General features: G+C 42.5%; 1 protein-coding gene across 1 annotated transcript; it reads left to right on the top strand.

Moving 5' to 3' along the window:
* Positions 1–19: 19 nt before the first annotated feature.
* LOC131674730 (E3 ubiquitin-protein ligase HERC2) lies at positions 20–17,880 on the top strand. The gene is made up of 30 exons (XM_058953574.1): positions 20–482; positions 701–933; positions 998–1,192; positions 1,269–1,479; positions 1,557–1,814; positions 1,893–2,670; positions 2,742–3,156; positions 3,236–3,622; positions 3,680–3,967; positions 4,034–4,704; positions 4,779–5,078; positions 5,155–7,444; positions 7,522–8,213; positions 8,274–8,685; positions 8,771–9,447; positions 9,516–9,883; positions 9,989–10,647; positions 10,721–11,269; positions 11,342–11,862; positions 11,929–12,157; positions 12,235–12,990; positions 13,056–13,520; positions 13,599–14,048; positions 14,123–14,446; positions 14,510–14,819; positions 14,888–15,606; positions 15,705–16,143; positions 16,306–16,529; positions 16,605–16,759; positions 16,827–17,880. The coding sequence occupies exons 2-30, from the start codon at positions 741–743 to the stop codon at positions 17,052–17,054; spliced, it is 14,163 nt and encodes a 4,720-aa protein (XP_058809557.1). The 5' UTR covers positions 20–482; positions 701–740; the 3' UTR covers positions 17,055–17,880.
* Positions 17,881–18,346: the final 466 nt, after the last annotated feature.

The following is an 18,346-nucleotide window of genomic DNA, read 5'->3' on the forward strand; positions in this document are numbered from 1 at the left end:
TGTCGTCTTATCAGATCGCTCTTGCAGTATGCTTGTAAATATTTATCTCTTTCCTCGAAAGCCAGTTCACGCTAATAATCACTATAACGTATATTTATTTTATATAAGCTACTTGTTAACATTCCAAATCGATATATAAATTATACAGTTTAACTACGAATGATTTGTTAGCTAGGTTTCGGGTTAATCGTATTGTCGTATTATAATAGATATAGAGTTGTGTGAGTGTGTCCATACATATGCACAAATGCATATTTCCACCATTGGTAGTTGTGTTGTTTCTCTCTGTGCAAGCGCAAGCTTATACCTATTGCTCGCAGGGCCACTGCAGGCGCCGTCCGTCTGTTTCTTCTGTCAAAGCTCATAAAATAGCAGGAGAAAATGTCGATGTCAAGGAACTTCAATAATCAACGATAGTCTTAATTAAAAGTTTGACAACTGACCAGTGAAAAAATGAGAGAAAATGTGACGAATTACATTAGGTGGGTGTTTATGAACCTTTTTTTCGTAAGAACTTTTCTGCTGCGCTCTAACCTATGTACAGTACATTAACTTATTACAAACTTTTGATCAATTCTCACGAAATGCGCGACTGAACTGTCTATTAAACCATAAATTATGTGCAATGATATTCATAATCAACATTCTTTATTGACGTTATGTCTCTGCTATAACTAATAAGGCAATAAATGATGTACAGGAAAGTAATTGACTCTTAAGAGGTAAAGCACAACAGGACAATGAGTGGTCAGTTGAACATCACAGTCAGACCAGAGGCTCGCCTTGATGCTAAATGGCTTAAGATGGACCTCCAGCGCTTCCTCTCTAAAGATGGACTTGCCGAATTATGGAATGAAATGATCAGAGATGGAGAAATCGTAGGTGCCTTCAGTGATGGTTTAATTAATTCAGCTGGTGTTATTGCAAGAAAAGGTAGGAATAAAGCTCTTTTCATCAATTGAGAACTTTTTCAATGATTTGCCATTTGTTTTTGCAGGAGAAAGTGGACATTATTATTGTAATTTAAGAGTTTTGTCATGTCTTTGTTGTGATGGAATTTGTGGTCCACAAAGTGGATGCAATTGTATTCCTTGCCAAAAATTAGATGAAGAGGAAGGACGTATTGTAACCACAGAGAAATCTATTCCTGCTCAATATACTATTGATTCGTGGTTATGGGGTCCCCAACCATGTAAGCACATATGCCCTTGCTCATAGTTTTCCTTACTGAAAGAGTGAAAATTACTTGTCTCTCATCCTGTTTATAGCACCAAATGAATTGACTTCATGCATCGAATCCCTCATAAAAGAACAAAGAAACCTATGCCATGAAGTAGCCAATAGTACACTGTCTGCAACTAGACTTAGACAGCGCCTGGTAATTGCTCGAAGATACTTCACTGCCTTGTCGCGACACAAGCCCCAAGAGAACAAAGAAGTAGTTGCTGCTCCCAAAGCTATCGTTAAGATACAGAAAAAGTAAGTTATATGTGTACATTTTAAGATTTCCTTGCAATTATAACAATTCTAATAATGCTTATTAACATTTCTTGTAGAATGAAACCTAGTGAGAAAGCGACAGCCGGCCTCGCGCGAGTTGGCTCACGCGCTGCTCTAAACTTTTCATTTGCATATCTGCGACGAGCTTGGCGGTCTGGCGAGGACATTGACTTTTGCAGTGAATTATTAACCGAATCGTTGGAAGCTCTACAGTCATTACCCGAGGCAACACTATTCGACGAGAACAACGTATCGCAAGTATGGCTGGAAGTGGTTGAAAGATCTGCCAAATTCTTGCGTCAAGTTGTCACGGGGTAAATCAATTCTTAATGAATTCAATTCTATAACACATAAAACTTTATTAACTAATTTTTTTATTTTCTACAATGTAGTGACGTAGTATCAGGAAGAATCTCATGGTGTCCTGTGCCAGTTGCCGATCAACACACAGCACTCTGCCTGTTGCTTGAGTTAGCGACGCAACGCGGTACATTGTCTAGCCTTTTAGACTCCGTAATCCTTCTGCTTCAGCTCAGCGAAAAACCAAAGAACCAAGACAACCGAGTAATGCCACCAGGTAGTTCGGCGCCACTCATACCCCTTCTTCGTCGTCTTAGTACTATCGCAGCAACAAAGTCACGAAGACTCGACGAGAACGCATCACCTGGCCCATGCGAGGCTCTATTAAAGTATCTACGACTACCGGAGGATGATACAATGCCAGTGGATTTACGCAAGGCGGCTGTCATTATTATGTGTCATCTAAGTCGTCTTGCCAAGCCACTGTTACCACCTATTTCAGATCTGTTGAGATCTGAAACGCAAATGTCGCAAGAGGTTCTTGCCTGGGGTAACGTGCACTTTGGTAACGGTACGATGCCCTATTATTGCGATGCCATCGCCGAGATCGGCGTTAAACAGCTCTGTTGCTCCGAGAGAGCATTGCTCATACTATCGTTGAATGGCGCCGTTTACATGATGTACTATGGCTCGGAGACGCAGTATCCGCAAAGCGTTTATGGATTTGCAGAAGATGTCATAATGATTGCCTCCCATCCGGATGGCAAGCATTATTTGGCACTGACAACTAAGGGTATAATTTATTCGTGGGGTAATGGCGATGGTGGTAGGCTTGGGCACGGTGACAGTTTCTCTTGCGATGAACCTCAGGTAAGGTATAACTTTGATTTTGATTAATTTTGATTTACCAAAATTATAATAGAATAATTTGCTTATAACAGGTAATCGAAGTGCTTGCAGACAAAGTCGTAACGTACATAGCGTGCGGGAGCACGTACTCAGCTGCGATCACAAATCACGGCGAACTATATACCTGGGGTAGGGGTAGTTACGGTCGATTGGGTCATGGTATCTGCGACGATATCAACATTCCAACTATCGTGACGGCACTCAATGGCCATACTGTCACTCACATCGCTTGTGGCAGTGGTGATTCACAAACCTTGTGTGTAACCAACTCAGGTATAGTTTTTTCGTGGGGCGATGGTGATTATGGAAAACTTGGTAGAGGTGGCACAGATGGTTCGAAGATACCAAAGATCGTCGAAAAATTGATGGATCAGAACATTGTTAAGATTTTTTGCGGAGGACAGTTCTCGGCGGCTCTCACTGCTCATGGCGAAGTTTATACTTGGGGTGAGTGACAACAAATGTACATGTCAATTATTGCCATGAGACGTAGATTAAAAAAAAAATAACTGTCTCAACTTTTCAGGTAAGGGTGATCACTATCGATTAGGCCACGGTAATGAAGAACATGTACACTTTCCAAAGCTAGTTGAAGGTCTTCGCAATAAGAAGGTTCGCGATTTGTCGATCGGTAGTATGCACATCCTCGCGCTCACCGAAGATCAAATGGTATATGGATGGGGTCGCAATGACGCTTATCAGATTGATCCATCGTTTCCCTCAAGAGTATCCGAGCCAACGTTATGTCCAACCCTGAGCAATAAAAGTGTCATCGGTTTGGTTTGCGGTCCAACGCAGAGTTTCGCTTGGTCAATGTCGACCTGGTCGGTCGCACAGCGAGTTGCTTTTGTGGTGGATGTGTGTGAGGAAACGTTCAAACTACTTGATTCTCTTCTTGCGATATCGTGCGAAGGTAAGTTCATTAAAATAGTGCACAGTTATTTTTCTAAATTCATTCATTTTTTTGCAGGACTACCTGGTACAAGACCACCAACACAGGATTGCGAATGCTTGGTAGTCGCTGCCTTGAATCTCTTGAGACTGCAATTACACGCAATGATAACTCACAACATAGATAGTAAATCAGTAGGCTTGGGTAATAACAGCATGTTGTTGAGTTCGATAAAGCAACGCTGCGTCAATTTGGCGAGCGTATCTGGAATTTTAGTGACTATTCAGGAAGCTGCACAGGCTGTGTTACAAACTGGATGGAGCATCTTACTCCCAACTGCTAACGAACGAGCTAAAACGCTTTCTGGTATGTAAAATTTGATTAAAAAATTAATAATTTCTTTAATGTGAAAATTAAATAAATTGATTGAAGGTTTTCTGCCAAACACAAATGCCCTTGAAATAAACATCCCTGGCTCGAGTAATCGTGGTCAACAGTTTATGGCTGACTTACTAGTCTCAAGTCTTATGGCCGATGGTGGTCTCGAGCTTGCTCTCAAGACGGCAATCAAAGTCGAGATATCCGATATATCGGATGACAACAAAGAAATAATAACGAGTCATCTTAAAGACTATAACAGTGCCGAAGCTAAAGCAGGTTTCAATACACACAATGCCACAACCATATCCCTTTTGCAACTTGTCAAGCAACTCGTTCGCAATGGTACCTGTATCACGCAGTCGAGATTTCGGGTTTTGCAGCAACAGCAGCCTAGACATCAGGAAAATTACAAGAAGATCGATAACTCACCGAGTTTGAGCTTATTGCTGAGATTTCAAAGGCTACTTATTGCTCAAATGCTCAACTGTATTGACAAGTGTAGCAATGGCTCTGAATCACAAGACCAAGAGATCTTAGGTGTTGAATCGTTGTTAAACAAGTACATATGTCAAGTTTGCAATCACGTAACAGAAACGATGCCTATAGCCATAGAAATAGCAAGTCTGAGCAGCAAACACTTCGTCATAGTGGCCAGTATTTTGAAAGTCGATATTATCAACGTCTTACTGCCGGAACTCGTGATTTGTTTGATACTTCTTCAGGTAAGAAATCGATGGATGTTTATGAAAAATGTATAATACATCGTACACGTTATTGAAACCACGAATAATTTCAGGTTGACTACCCGACACTACTATTAAAAATGAATTGGATGAAGGTATTATCACCGGTTCTCGATTCGCTAGATCAGTTGAATCATTTAGCGCCGACAATCGACAAAGATGACGCGGATGATTTGTCGTGGCCTGGAATTATTGCACCTCAACACACGAACAAACTTTCAATTCAGGACGAGCTCTCGTTAATACGTTGGGCCGATTTAGAAAATCATAATCGTGACGGTGGCTTCTGGGTAGTTTTGAACAATAGTGTATACGATGTCCAAGATATATCTGGTTATGACCCAACATCTATGGTGAGATCTACTACCATCTATTCCGTAATTTTAATAATTATTGAACTTAACAAATTATTTATATTTTTTGAAGCAGGGCTACAATCAAGAAATTCTCCACAGACTGATAAGCCGTGAGGCGCGTCACGGAATGATGGATTCATGTTTCGTTGGTTATTACTGTCAACCTGAGCCCGACAATATGCAATTCAGCATCGAGGTAACCGATGTTTGTTCGAGTCTTCTCGATACCGAGCGTGCTTTGAGTTTTGTCCTCGGTTTACACGCTTACCGACTGCGTCAAAGTCTTGCCATCCAACCAGCCGAGGAAGAAGCAGGTAAATGGCTCGAGGCTAGTTTCCTTCGCGGCGGACTTCATATTCTACAGCCACCAAATCCTTATGAGGAAGAGAAAGGCGAAGCGAGAAGTAATAATTCCACTGCAGCAAATTCACCAACGGAACCACCTCTCCTACCTATCTGCATGAAGGATGAGCCCCAGCGAGTGACTGACGATCGAGTATTGACTTTTGTGCAGGCACTCGCGGAGACACATAAAAGTGATACTTACGTGCAAGCGTTTTTGGCAATCGTTGATCGATATTGCAAGACCAATAATTTGATGTCACACGTGGACTTTTACGGTGATCATCCCGTAGAGGAGATTGGCAGATTAATGATGGCGGTAATCGTTAAGCATCTGGCACTTGGTCATCAAACTATTGCTCTTGTCGATCAAGAATTATCCGAGGGCAACGTGAAACTCACTAAACCTCTCGTCGACATGGTCAGAGCCATTCATCAAACCAAATGGAATCTCATAAGAACGCGACAGCAGCAGAATCGTAGCTACAAAGAAGTGTGCGCACCGGCTCAGGAAAAATGTCGTTTTCTGTTGTACGAAGTTCGACCGGCGACAAGCTACGAGATTAAAGGTCTCCGAGATCTGAAATTACTGTTTACGGTGCCGCGTTTCAAGCGAGCTGTTCAGCACGTGATAGCTGAAATTCGTAAAAATGCGTCACCAAGCAAACCCGAGGACATAGTCAACGCGTCGATTCAAAACGCCAAAAGTAAGAGCAAGAGCGAAGATACGAACGAAGAAAAGTCCACGCCTAGCAGCACAACAACGAGCACGATACTGCCGGGTAAATTGGAGGTGACATCAAGTTGGACGAATATCATTAGACAGCAGACCGATAAGCTGATGCGAAAGCCTTTAGCGATGGACGCGCATGAATTAATGACGAGTATCGTCAGTTTTGTCATCACAGAAGAGAACGGTGACGTTGAAACTCTAAGACGAGCGATGTACTGTCAGATCCAACGGGTTAAAATGCGGGAGCAAGGACTCTTTATGATTCAGGAATTGCTGCAGAAAGATTACCTCGTCACGTCTGTGAAGTATTCGTTGCTAAATGGATGGCTAGGACTGACGCACGAAAACAAGCAGCTCAGTTGCGGAATCACTCATTGTCTGAAAAACATCCAGTCGGCCACACCGTACCTTCGGTTCAAAGTTATACTTGCCGAAGCGAAAGTCACACTTTGGACGATACAAGCTCTTCGGGCGTACGTAATACAAGCGGAGTTGCCGAGCAAGTCGAGTAAAGCCAGTGGCAAAAGCAGTCTCAATCAAGGCACCTACACCTGGTTAAGAAAGTTACCGAGAGCAAGATTTCTACTGACGATATTCGGTATGCTCACTGGTCAGCATCATGCTAACGACATTGGCTTGCTCATCAACTCGGGTCTTCTGTCAAGTGTGCTCACGTTACTGAGACAAATTGGTCCGACCAAAGCTACGAGTTTATCGGACAGCAAAGAGCTTCGTAGTAAAGACACCGGTGGTGTACCAGCGATTTATGAAGATGTGGTGCACAAGTTCAAGCCACAATCTATACAGCTCACAGGACCGGAATTAGCAGCACTCATGAAGATCGGCACAAGGGTCGTTAGAGGTGTCGACTGGAAATGGGGCGAACAAGATGGCCCACCACCTGGAGAGGGAACTGTTATCGGCGAACTTGGTGACGACGGCTGGATTCGAGTCAAATGGGACAACGGCGCAACGAATTCCTACCGCATGGGCAAGGAAAAGAAATTCGATCTGAAGCTCGCCGAACCACCTGCACCACCCGAGAGCGATTCCGACGATGAACCACCGCAGAGCGATTCCGCAAAGTCCGAGAGAGATAGCGCCAGGGAAGTGCATCCGACTAGATACCTAAAAACTACTTCGGTCACGCTGCTGCAGGTCATTTTAATGTCTTGTGGAATCGAAGCCGAGCGAGTTCAACCTTCGGCCATTAGAATTCTTTCTTCGGTTCTTCGCGGCGTCATTTCTAACGCTAACAAGAATGATGCTAATCCTCAAACTCTATTAGGTAAGTTAATTTTTGATGAAATTTGAGATTGAATCTGCATTAATATCTACATTAATAAATTTATTATCCACGAATAGCAAAAGAACATGAAGAATCATGGGCTACGCTTGGGCTTCTTCGCGCAACAGCAAACTCACCGATTTTTTGTCGAGCTTTAAGCACACCCGTCTGGGTAAACTTCTTGCTGAGTATCGTCGCTGACGAATCCAACGCAAACCTTCAAAAGCAAATAATGGCGATTCGCCTACTCGGTACTGTATTGCCCTCATGGCTAGCCAATAACACCGACATGTCGGCCTTCTTCGAAAAAAGTTTTCGTCTTTTGGGTCGCATCGGCTTGATGTGCGAGGCAAGCAATGAGCTACACGCCAACAAGTGCCGTGTCTCTCTCACTGCTTCGCATGGCTCGACTTTGACTGAAGAACTTATTGCTCTCATACGTAATCTTCACTCATTATCTGGATGGAACGTCGCGCTCAATACATTTCTGGCATCGAAGCTTGGCTTGGCTTCCGACTTGTTAAGCGATGGACCGTTGTTTCATATACAAATGAACGAGAATGGTGGAGAGAATAGTTCTGTTATTCAACAGATGGTAATGGCAACTCTCAGTGTCATTGGCGGTTTGGATAAACGACCTAGAATTGGTGGATTGGTGGAGGTTGATGGTCAATTAGGGACTGTTTGCAAGTTCACACAGCATTCCAAGTTGCAATTACAAATGTTGGAGAGTGGCTTGAAACGAAAAGTCCCTTTTGGCGCGTTCAAGGTAGAGTATTATTATTAAATATTTATTAACAAATAGATAAAATAACGAAAAATCTCGTAGGTCGTTAACGAAAAATTTCATCTTGACAAAATGGCATTAACTGATCAACTTCAAAACATATGGGCAAATCTACTGTTAGGTCACTGTGGTATGGACAAACGACCAGGTGGTAATCCTGTTATAGCCGGTTCAGTGAACGCGTCAATATTGAGAATGCAGCAACAGCAATTAGCTGCTCTCAATGCTGGCAAAACACTTATCGATTATCAATCGAAACTTAGGAAAGTACTACGGTGTTCTACTAATGACAACGGCGAAGATCGTAATACTCTGCTGCAAGAGCTACTCATTCGCGCAACAAAACCTCAACCGCTCAAGCCTGTTTTCAAAGTGGATGAACTTGAGATGGCTGCGCTCATTGTTAGTCAGTACTTAGCATCTGAATTAAGACATACTCCAATTCACTGTTCGGGTAAATGATACTCATCTATTTGTAATGCTATTCATTTTATCAATATTTTTCAAAATAATTTTTTGTATTTTTTTCTTTTTATAAGGGGGTCCAGTAGGATCAGATCCAACAACTCCTGTCTCCGACATCTCTTTACTCTCTATGACCTCGAGCCAGAAGCGCTATTTCAAGAACACCAGTAAATCATGCAATCAAGTTGGCGGCAAAATTGCGCCACCAGCAGCAAATCCAATTGTCACTCAAGTCACCGAGATGGGATTCGACAAACGAAACGTTGAGTTTGCCATAAAACATATCAGCATGAACATCACACCCGAAACGGTTGTTGGATGGCTCCTTGAAAATCCCGAAATAACGCTGAGTGATTCGGAAACGATATCCAGCATAGAGGACGCGTGCGATTCCGACGATTCGAGCAGCGAGGACGTCGACGACGACCCATCATTTCAGGAGTTAGGTGGTTCAACACAACCAACTTACATGAAACGCTCTGACTTTTTATCAGTCGACGAATACGCTATTTACGTCAGAGACAATGTAAAAGTTGGTATGCTCGTAAGGTGTTGCAAGACCTATGAAGAAGTCGTTTACGGTGATGTGGGGCAAGTGGTAAAGATAGATCCAGAAGGACTACATGACTTGAATGTACAGGTCACGTGGCAACATAAAGGTAGCTCTTATTGGGTAAGATTCATACACATCGAATTACTTGGACATCCGCCTACGTTACCTGGTCCGCCAGCTTTAAAAGTCGGGGACAAGGTGTGATAATAATTAATTATAACAAAAAGAAATTAGCATTACCGATTTCTAATAACTTTTAATTGTAGGTTCGAGTCAAGCCATCCGTAGCAGTACCAAAATACAAATGGGGCTCGGTTAATCACAACAGTGTCGGTGTAATAACGGCGATTCGCAATAGCGGCAACGACGTGTCGATCGATTTTCCCCAACAGAGCAGTTGGACTGGCTGTGCCGCGGAAATGGAGCGAGTGCCCTCGTGTCATCACTCAGTCACCTGCAACTCGTGTCATGCCTCGCCGATCTTGGGGCCGCGTTTTAAGTGCAAGTCCTGTGATAACTACAACTTGTGCGAACATTGCTTCTACACTAAGCGTACACACAGGCATGGTTTTAACAGAATCACGGAGCCGAGCTCTGCTGCTGTGTATGCCGGAAGGCCTGGAAGATATCACAGGTTAGTTATTATTATATTATTATTATATTATAGTTAGTTATTATTATTATATTCACTTCTAATGTTTTTGTTCAAATAAATCACTTAATCGGTCAAATCCATCAGGCAAGATCTTCTCGAGCCGCCATTAATCGACGATTGGTCTCGATGCATTCGTACATTGAGCGTATCATCGAACGAGCGTTTTGCGACTCGTCTAGTCGATGGTTCGAACAAGTTCTGGCAAAGTAGTGGCCCACAAGGATCGCATTGGATTCGTATGGAGATGTTACCAGGTATCCTCATCCATTCGCTGAAGATCATTCTGAATCCACATGACAGTAGTTACATGCCAACAATGATTTCTGTAAATGCCGGTGAGTCATTCGACATTATGCTCGAGTTGGCTAGCATCAGCGTTAAACCCTACGATTCGATCGTCAATTTATTGCAAGATATTAAAGAATATTTACCCTGCGTCGAGATCGCCATCAAAGAGTGTAGAAATGGTGGAATCGATTGCAAGATTCACGCGCTACAGATAGTTGGCTACAAAAAAGACTTTGAGAATCCATTGGCTACCTCTGTATCGTTTTTAGCCTCCGACTGGGAAGTTGTGCAGGAACAGATGTCTGCTCAACGAGCTAGCGATGCCCAACAGACTTCTGCCGTTTATGTTTGGGGATTAAATGACAAAGATCAACTTGGTGGATTAAAAGGATCCAAGATCAAAAGACCTGTATATAGTGAAGTGCTGTCGAAATTGAAACCCGTTCATATTGCTGGTGACAATTTTTTTCTATACATCTTTTGTCAATGATTTAACATCTCTCAAAAAAGAATCGATTTTTCGTACAGGCGGCAGTAAAACACTCTTCATTGTCAGTCAAGAAGGCAAACTTTATGCTTGTGGCGAAGGTACAAATGGACGTCTTGGCTTAGGAGACAACAACAACGTGTGCGAGCCCAAACCTATTCCCTTTCTCAGTCAGTACATCATCAAGAAAGTAGCCGTGCATTCGGGTGGTAAACACGCATTGGCATTGACACAAGACGGCAAAGTATTTTCTTGGGGTGAAGGCGAAGATGGGAAACTAGGCCACGGCAATCGATCATCACTAGACAAACCGCGATTGATCGAAGCCCTCAAATCAAAGAGAATCAGGGATATCGCGTGTGGATCTGGTCATTCAGCTGCGATTGCAAGTAACGGAGAGTTGTACACATGGGGTTTGGGGGAATATGGGCGATTGGGCCATGGAGACAGAACAACGCATTTGAAACCGAAGCTGATTGAGGCATTAGTTGGCCAACGAGTTATTCAAGTGGCTTGTGGTAGCAGAGACGCGCAAACTATGGCTCTGACGGAAGATGGATCGGTGTATTCTTGGGGCGATGGAGATTTCGGTTAGTCATATTTACTCCTTATGATAATCTTTCTAATGGATATTATAAAGCAATATATTTTATTTTGTTCAGGTAAACTTGGTCGAGGCGGAAGCGATGGTTGCTATTCACCTCTGTCGGTCGATCGCCTCAATGGTCTTGGCGTCGTGCAGATCGAATGTGGTGCTCAATTTTCACTGGCACTAACAAAGTACGGCGAAGTATGGACTTGGGGCAAAGGCGACTATTTTAGGCTAGGCCATGGCAACGATCATCACGTGCGTCGTCCTATGCTCGTCGAAGGTTTAGCCGGCAAAAAGATCATTCACGTTGCCGTGGGTGCTTTACATTGTCTTGCTGTGACGGATACTGGACAGGTGTACGCGTGGGGTGACAATGATCACGGACAGCAGGGAAATGGCACGACAATCGTTAATAGAAAACCGTCACTCGTACACAATCTCGAGGATACGAAGGTCAACAGAGTTGCTTGTGGATCTAGTCACAGTATAGCTTGGGTGTTGACCGAACAACCGACTTTGGCGAATCAAGAACCTGTTACTTTTCCTACAACTAAAGACCCATTAGGCCAAGCTACCCTTGGATTCGCACAAGTAATGACGTTATTTATATAATGACGATTACATTTGAACAATTATCAATTGTTGAATAATTTTTAGGACAAAGTTGAGACAAACGTCGTGGTACCATTGACGAAATGTATTAGACCATCACTTGCCAATATCATCCTGTCGCTTGAGAGTAATGTGGCGAAGCAGCAGGCGTTACAGCACGTTTTGAATGCGCTGTTTATCATGCAAGCGAGATCCGCTGTGGTGACGGCTTTGCAGAGTCACACCGCGCAGAGTTATGGTAAAGGTACCGCTTCACCAGAATCACAACCCGATGGTAACTTTTATTCGTAAAAGAAAAACAATTTTGCAGAAAGTTTTAATATTAATATTAATTTTTCTTGTATTTTAAAGCTCCGATGAACTCAAGCAACGGAGCAACAGTTCGCTGGGGAAGTAACGAGGTTATCAGTGAAATAGCTCAGGGTGGTGGTGAAGGGCTAGCGAATGCCTCGGAAGTAGCTAACATCGTAGCCAGTCCACGAGCATCCCCCGAATCCGAAGAATTTCCACTGGCTATATTCCCATCGATATCCAGTTCCGCCAGTCTCTCTTCACGCGCCTCCAAAATGTCATCGAGCAGCGCAATGAGTGTCATTGCTGCCACTCTCACGTCAAATGCACAAGTGGTGGGGGAAGGTATAAGTACTGAACCTGGTTTGGATGAATTTACTTCACAGTTGAACGAAGACGATGCTCGAATACTAGTCGACCTACTGAAACTTGCAGTAGCTAATAGAGTGTGCGATACAGCTCAAGAAACGATATCCTTGGTGTTGATAGCGCTTGGAAAAACCAATCAATCGATCGGTACGATGCTTCTTGAGCTTTGCGTGACGGAGCTTGAGGATACTGCGGCAAATTCTAATTGTATTAACAAGACGCCACAGCAAGTTGTGCAAGAGACGCCTCATCCTTACTTAGACGATACAACTGTGACTGGACAAGTGAAGATATCTGGCGCAGAAGCACTTCGCGTTGAGTTCGATAGGCAGTGTTCCACCGAGAGGAGGCATGATCCACTTACTATCATGGATGGGAATAACAGGATCGTCGCAATTAGATCCGGAAGGGATTGGAGTGAGTGGGCTACGGAAATCAGAATTGAAGGTTATTTTCAATTTTGACTTCCTATTCAATAAATAATATTGATTGCACTTTATTGCTGATTGCAGGCGATGAACTGCGCTGGAGATTCACGTCAGATGGTTCAGTGAACGGCTGGGGTTGGCGATTTACCGTTCACCCAACACTTTCAAGTCTCGCTCGACAAGAACTCGGCTCCGATCGTGCAATACTTTCTCAGCCATCTATCGCTTTGGCAGAATGTTTGCTTGACAATAGCTTGATCAGCTTGGACAAGAATATCGTAACGAGACTTGCAGCAGCTCTCGCTCAGTGTAGTCAATTGAGTAATCTCAACGCTAAACAACGAATGTGGGCACTGAAGAAGTTGCAAGTGGTCGGTCAGTGTCATCCGGGTAGACCTGATGCTGCATTATCGAGTTTGCTCGGTTCGCTGCCGCAAGCTTTGCTGAGGCAATATGAATACGAAGATCCAGCTGTCAGAGGTGGTAAGCAACTGATGCATAGCGATTTCTTCAAAGTCCTCGTTGCTCTTGCTTGCGACTTGGAGCTTGGTAAGTGCATTTAGAATATCTTATTATCATTACGAACAATTGGTCGATATAACTCAATGTTATTGTTATTCATTGTAGATGGGATGAAATGCTGCTCGGAAATCCACAAGTGGTCGTGGTTTCGACGATATTGTCTAGCGGCTAGAGTAGCCAAATCTTTAATCAATCGAACACCATTACCTAAAGCATTCTGCGTAGAAGTGACAAAGCGAATTAATGAGATGGTCACCGATGGCGATAAGAATCTGAAGGATCACGAGAATCACGATATATTCAAACAAGAGCACGACGAGCAATTACTACAGTGGTTAAATCGTCGACCTGAAGATTGGACTTTATCATGGGATGGTTCGGGAGCAATTTACGGCTGGGGTCACAATCATCGAGGTCAGTTAGGTGGGTTGGAGGGAGCTAAAGTTAAGTTGCCTATGCCTTGCGAGAGCCTGTCCTCTTTAAGGCCTATTCAATTGGCTGGCGGTGAGCAAACGCTATTTTCTGTTACTGCGGATGGCAAAGTTTATGCAACTGGTGAGTTTCTAAATCAAATGCACATTAGTAAAAATAACAATAATGCACGTTGGTTTTCTTAAAATTTATCTCAGGATACGGAGCACTTGGTCGGCTTGGTACTGGAGGCGTGGATTCGGTGATGGTACCGACGTTACTAGAGTCAATTCAGCATATATTTATAAAGAAAGTAGCAGTCAATTCTGGAGGCAAACACTGCCTTGCGTTAAGTGCCGAGGGCCATGCGTATTCGTGGGGTGAAGGTGACGATGGCAAGTTAGGACACGGCAATAGAAATTCATACGATCGACCAAAGTTGATTGAAGCCCTGGTGGGAACTGAGATCGTTGATATAGCTTGTGGTGGGCATCATAGTGCAGCGATATCCAGTGCTGGATGGTTGTATACGTGGGGCAAAGGTTATTATTGTAATTTCCTATAAAAACGATATATTGATTTACTAATGCTATTACACTTTACAGGTCGATATGGCAGATTAGGTCACGGTGACAGCGATGACCAGTTGAAACCGACGGTGGTGACGGCTTTGCAAGGTTACAAAGTTATTGACGTAGCTTGCGGAAGTGGCGATGCGCAAACATTATGCGTTACGGACGATGATAACGTTTGGAGTTGGGGCGATGGAGATTACGGCAAATTGGGACGAGGCGGTAGTGATGGTTGTAAAGTACCGATGAAGATCGAGTCGCTTGCTGGTCTCGGCGTTGTTAAGGTCGAATGTGGCAGTCAATTTTCCGTTGCACTCACGAGATCTGGAGCTGTTTACACTTGGTAAGCTCATGAAATTACCTTAAAGTAAAATGTTAAAGTTGAATGACAATGTTTATATATCAATAAAGGGGAAAAGGAGATTACCATCGTCTAGGACATGGCACCGATGATCACGTGCGTCGTCCTCGCAAAGTATCAGCTCTCCAAGGCAAGAAAATAGTATCCATTGCAACCGGTTCACTTCACTGCGTGGCCTGTTCCGACAAAGGTGAAGTCTACACTTGGGGTGACAACGACGAAGGTCAACTCGGCGACGGCACGACTCACGCCCAGCAGAGTCCACGGCTGGTTCACGCTCTCCAAGGCAAGAACATAACGCGCGTCGCCTGTGGGAGTGCTCACACTCTTGCTTGGAGTACAACCAAAGCTACTCACAGTTTACCAGCTGCAACGCCTATGGAGTACGATCTTGTCAAGGATTTACCATTCTCGGCTTTGCATAATCGACTCGTACTGTTGCATCATTTTGCCGAATTGCTATGTCCGACACTCGCAATGTTCCCTACGACCGGAGCTGTGGGCTTGAACAAACTCGCACCGATGCTTGTCTACACGATCAAAGAAGCGACTTTCCGTAAAGTCGTACAAGCAACGATGGTAAGAGATCGACAACATGGGCCAACGATTGAGTTGAATAGGATACAAGTGAAGAAGGCTAGAAGTAAGGGTGGTTTCGCTGGACCTGACGGCATAAAATCCGTGTTCGGACAGATGGTAGCGAAGATGTCGTTGCTGACGCAGGATGTGTTATTTTTACCCCATCGAATCTGGAAAGTGAAGTTTGTAGGTAAGTGCATTTGACGAGCAACATTACTTAAAAATTAAAATCTAATAAAAATTACTTTGAGATTTATTACACTTAATATTTCAATATTTGGTTTACAGGTGAAAGCGTTGACGACTGTGGAGGTGGTTACAGCGAGAGCATAGCCGAAATATGCGATGAGCTGCAAAATGGCTCTCTACCTCTTCTGATTCCAACGCCTAACGGTCGCGATGACAGTGGCACCAATCGAGACTGTTTCATACTCAATCCCTTGGCCACTTCACAGTTGCACATAAGTATGTTCCAATTCCTTGGCATACTCATGGGCATTGCTATAAGAACAGGCAGCCCTCTAAGCTTGAACCTTGCCGAGCCTGTTTGGAAACAATTGGCTGGCATGTCTTTAACTCCAGCTGATCTTACGGAGGTAGATAGGACTTACGTACCAGGGCTTCTCTGCATCAGAGACATGAATCCGCAGGAGAAGGTTTTTCATACTTTAGAGATGCCTTTCTCAACGCCATCGGCTGATGGCCACGACGTTCCTTTATCCACAAGGTTTGGTTTGTTTAATTTGAGACTTTTTACACTCATTCAGATCAAACTTCTCGTAAAACTGTTGAATGAATTAAAATCAGGTTACCATCAAAAGCTTAAAAAATACAATAATGAAAAATAATAACTTTGCAACATGAATCGTAACGATTTGTTAATTTGTAGGTACCGCAAAATCACTCCAGAAAATAGGCACGAGTACGTAAGACTTGCCCTCAATTATCGATTACATGAATTCGATCAGCAAGTGGCTGCGGTGAGAGAGGGCATGTCTAAAGTAGTTCCTGTTCCTCTGCTGACCTTGTTTAGTGGAAATGAACTGGAAACTATGGTTTGCGGAAGTCCAGACATTCCGTTGGGATTGCTCAAATCTGTTGCAACGTACAAAGGTGATTGTTATAGAGTTTAGACTGGCGTGTCAACATTTTTTATTTTATTGTTTTAAAATGAGTTGATCCTTTTAGGAATTGAAGTCAACTCGCCACTGATACAATGGTTTTGGGAAGTCATGGAAGAATTTTCCAATCAAGAAAGATCTTTGTTTCTAAGATTTGTCTGGGGCAGAACGCGATTACCCCGAACGATAGCTGACTTTAGAGGACGTGACTTTGTTCTTCAGGCAAGTATTAGGAAAAGAACAGTGACAACAATTAACGTGAATTAACTCAATGCGCATGTTCAATTAGGTCATGGACAAGTACAATCCACCGGACCAGTTTTTACCCGAGAGCTACACGTGTTTCTTCTTGCTGAAAATGCCACGCTATTCGTGCAAAAGTATCCTCCGTCAGAAGCTTAAATACGCAATACATTTTTGCAAGAGTATCGATACCGATGAGTACGCGCGAGTACAGGCAGACTCGGATACCGATGACACTGATAGTATTGCCAGTGAGGAGCACACATCTTTGTAATTGTGAAGAGCAGTCGTTGTTTATTAAACGACACATACACACGTACATAAATACACTCCGTTACCAATGCAAACATACATCAAAAAGATACATACAAACAAATAAATGAAATCATGGCTTTAAACGCATTTTTACCATGCAAGTGAGGGCATCTTTCGTGAGCCGCTTTGTGATATATGTACTATTGTTTTTCTTATCGAACCCGCGCGAGGATTTTGTTTTGTAATATAAATTATGCGTTTTTTCGGTTTTTGCGAAAGAAAAACTTTCATATTACATTCTAATAGCTTTACTTTGTTTTCTTTTTTTTTGTTTTTTTTTTAAATTATTGAAATCGTCATATTGCTTAGGAGCGAATGAATGATTTTTAGGAATGTTTATCTAATGCGAGTATGGGGAGAGAGAAAGAATATATATTTATTTATAACAATCAATGTACTTTATCCGAGTACATTACTTGACTAATTAAGTTTAATCTTAGTTCGTTTTTTTGCATTCGTGGAAAAGCTGAATATTGTACAGAACTGCGCACTTTTTGAATTCCTTTTGTGCAAATGTGATATTACGAGTTATTAAACGCTCTAACTAAAGATTGTGAAATTATTTAAAATAAATTATAATTCGATTACATGATATGCGTGAGTTTTCAATGTCTGTCATCCTAAAGATATTATTTCCAAGCGAGCGTTGAACTTGCGATATAATTATTAAGTTCAATAGTAGTTTGTATCGTAACGTATGAAATGAGAGGGAATTCATTTTAATAATAACCATATCAATTAACATTGAGACATTAAATCGGAAATATTGGAATTTTTTTGTTAATCTTTTGCGAGAGATATATTATCGGAAGAAAGCTTCCCAAATTGTTTTTCTTACAAAAACTTATCAATGAGAATGGTTTTTGTTTATACAAATTGACTGCGTCTAAAAATAATTTTAGTCAATATTTGACAGTTCGATGAGAAGTTATCAATTCTTATTTCATAACTAATGAATAAAAAATTGGTTTATCAAGGTCTTGCGTATAAGAATACTTATTACAACTGCAAGTTTTGATTATACATTTACATTATCAAAACTACATACGTAACATTATTGCTTCGTTTTTGTACGTATTCAGTTCTATTGAATTTTGTATTAACTCAGTCCGTAATAAGTAAATAAGGTATTTTATTCGTGAATAACTGCTTCAGCGCTGTCGAGCACGCTTGAAAATAAACCGAGAAAAATGTGGAATACGGAGCGCCCGATAATGTGTCAATGAACGTGGAGGTCGAAACGATCGCGAC

Source organism: Phymastichus coffea, unplaced genomic scaffold (assembly GCF_024137745.1).
Source record: "Phymastichus coffea isolate CEN01 unplaced genomic scaffold, Cenicafe_Pcof_1.1 PCOF00288, whole genome shotgun sequence".
Classification (NCBI taxonomy): domain Eukaryota; kingdom Metazoa; phylum Arthropoda; class Insecta; order Hymenoptera; family Eulophidae; genus Phymastichus; species Phymastichus coffea.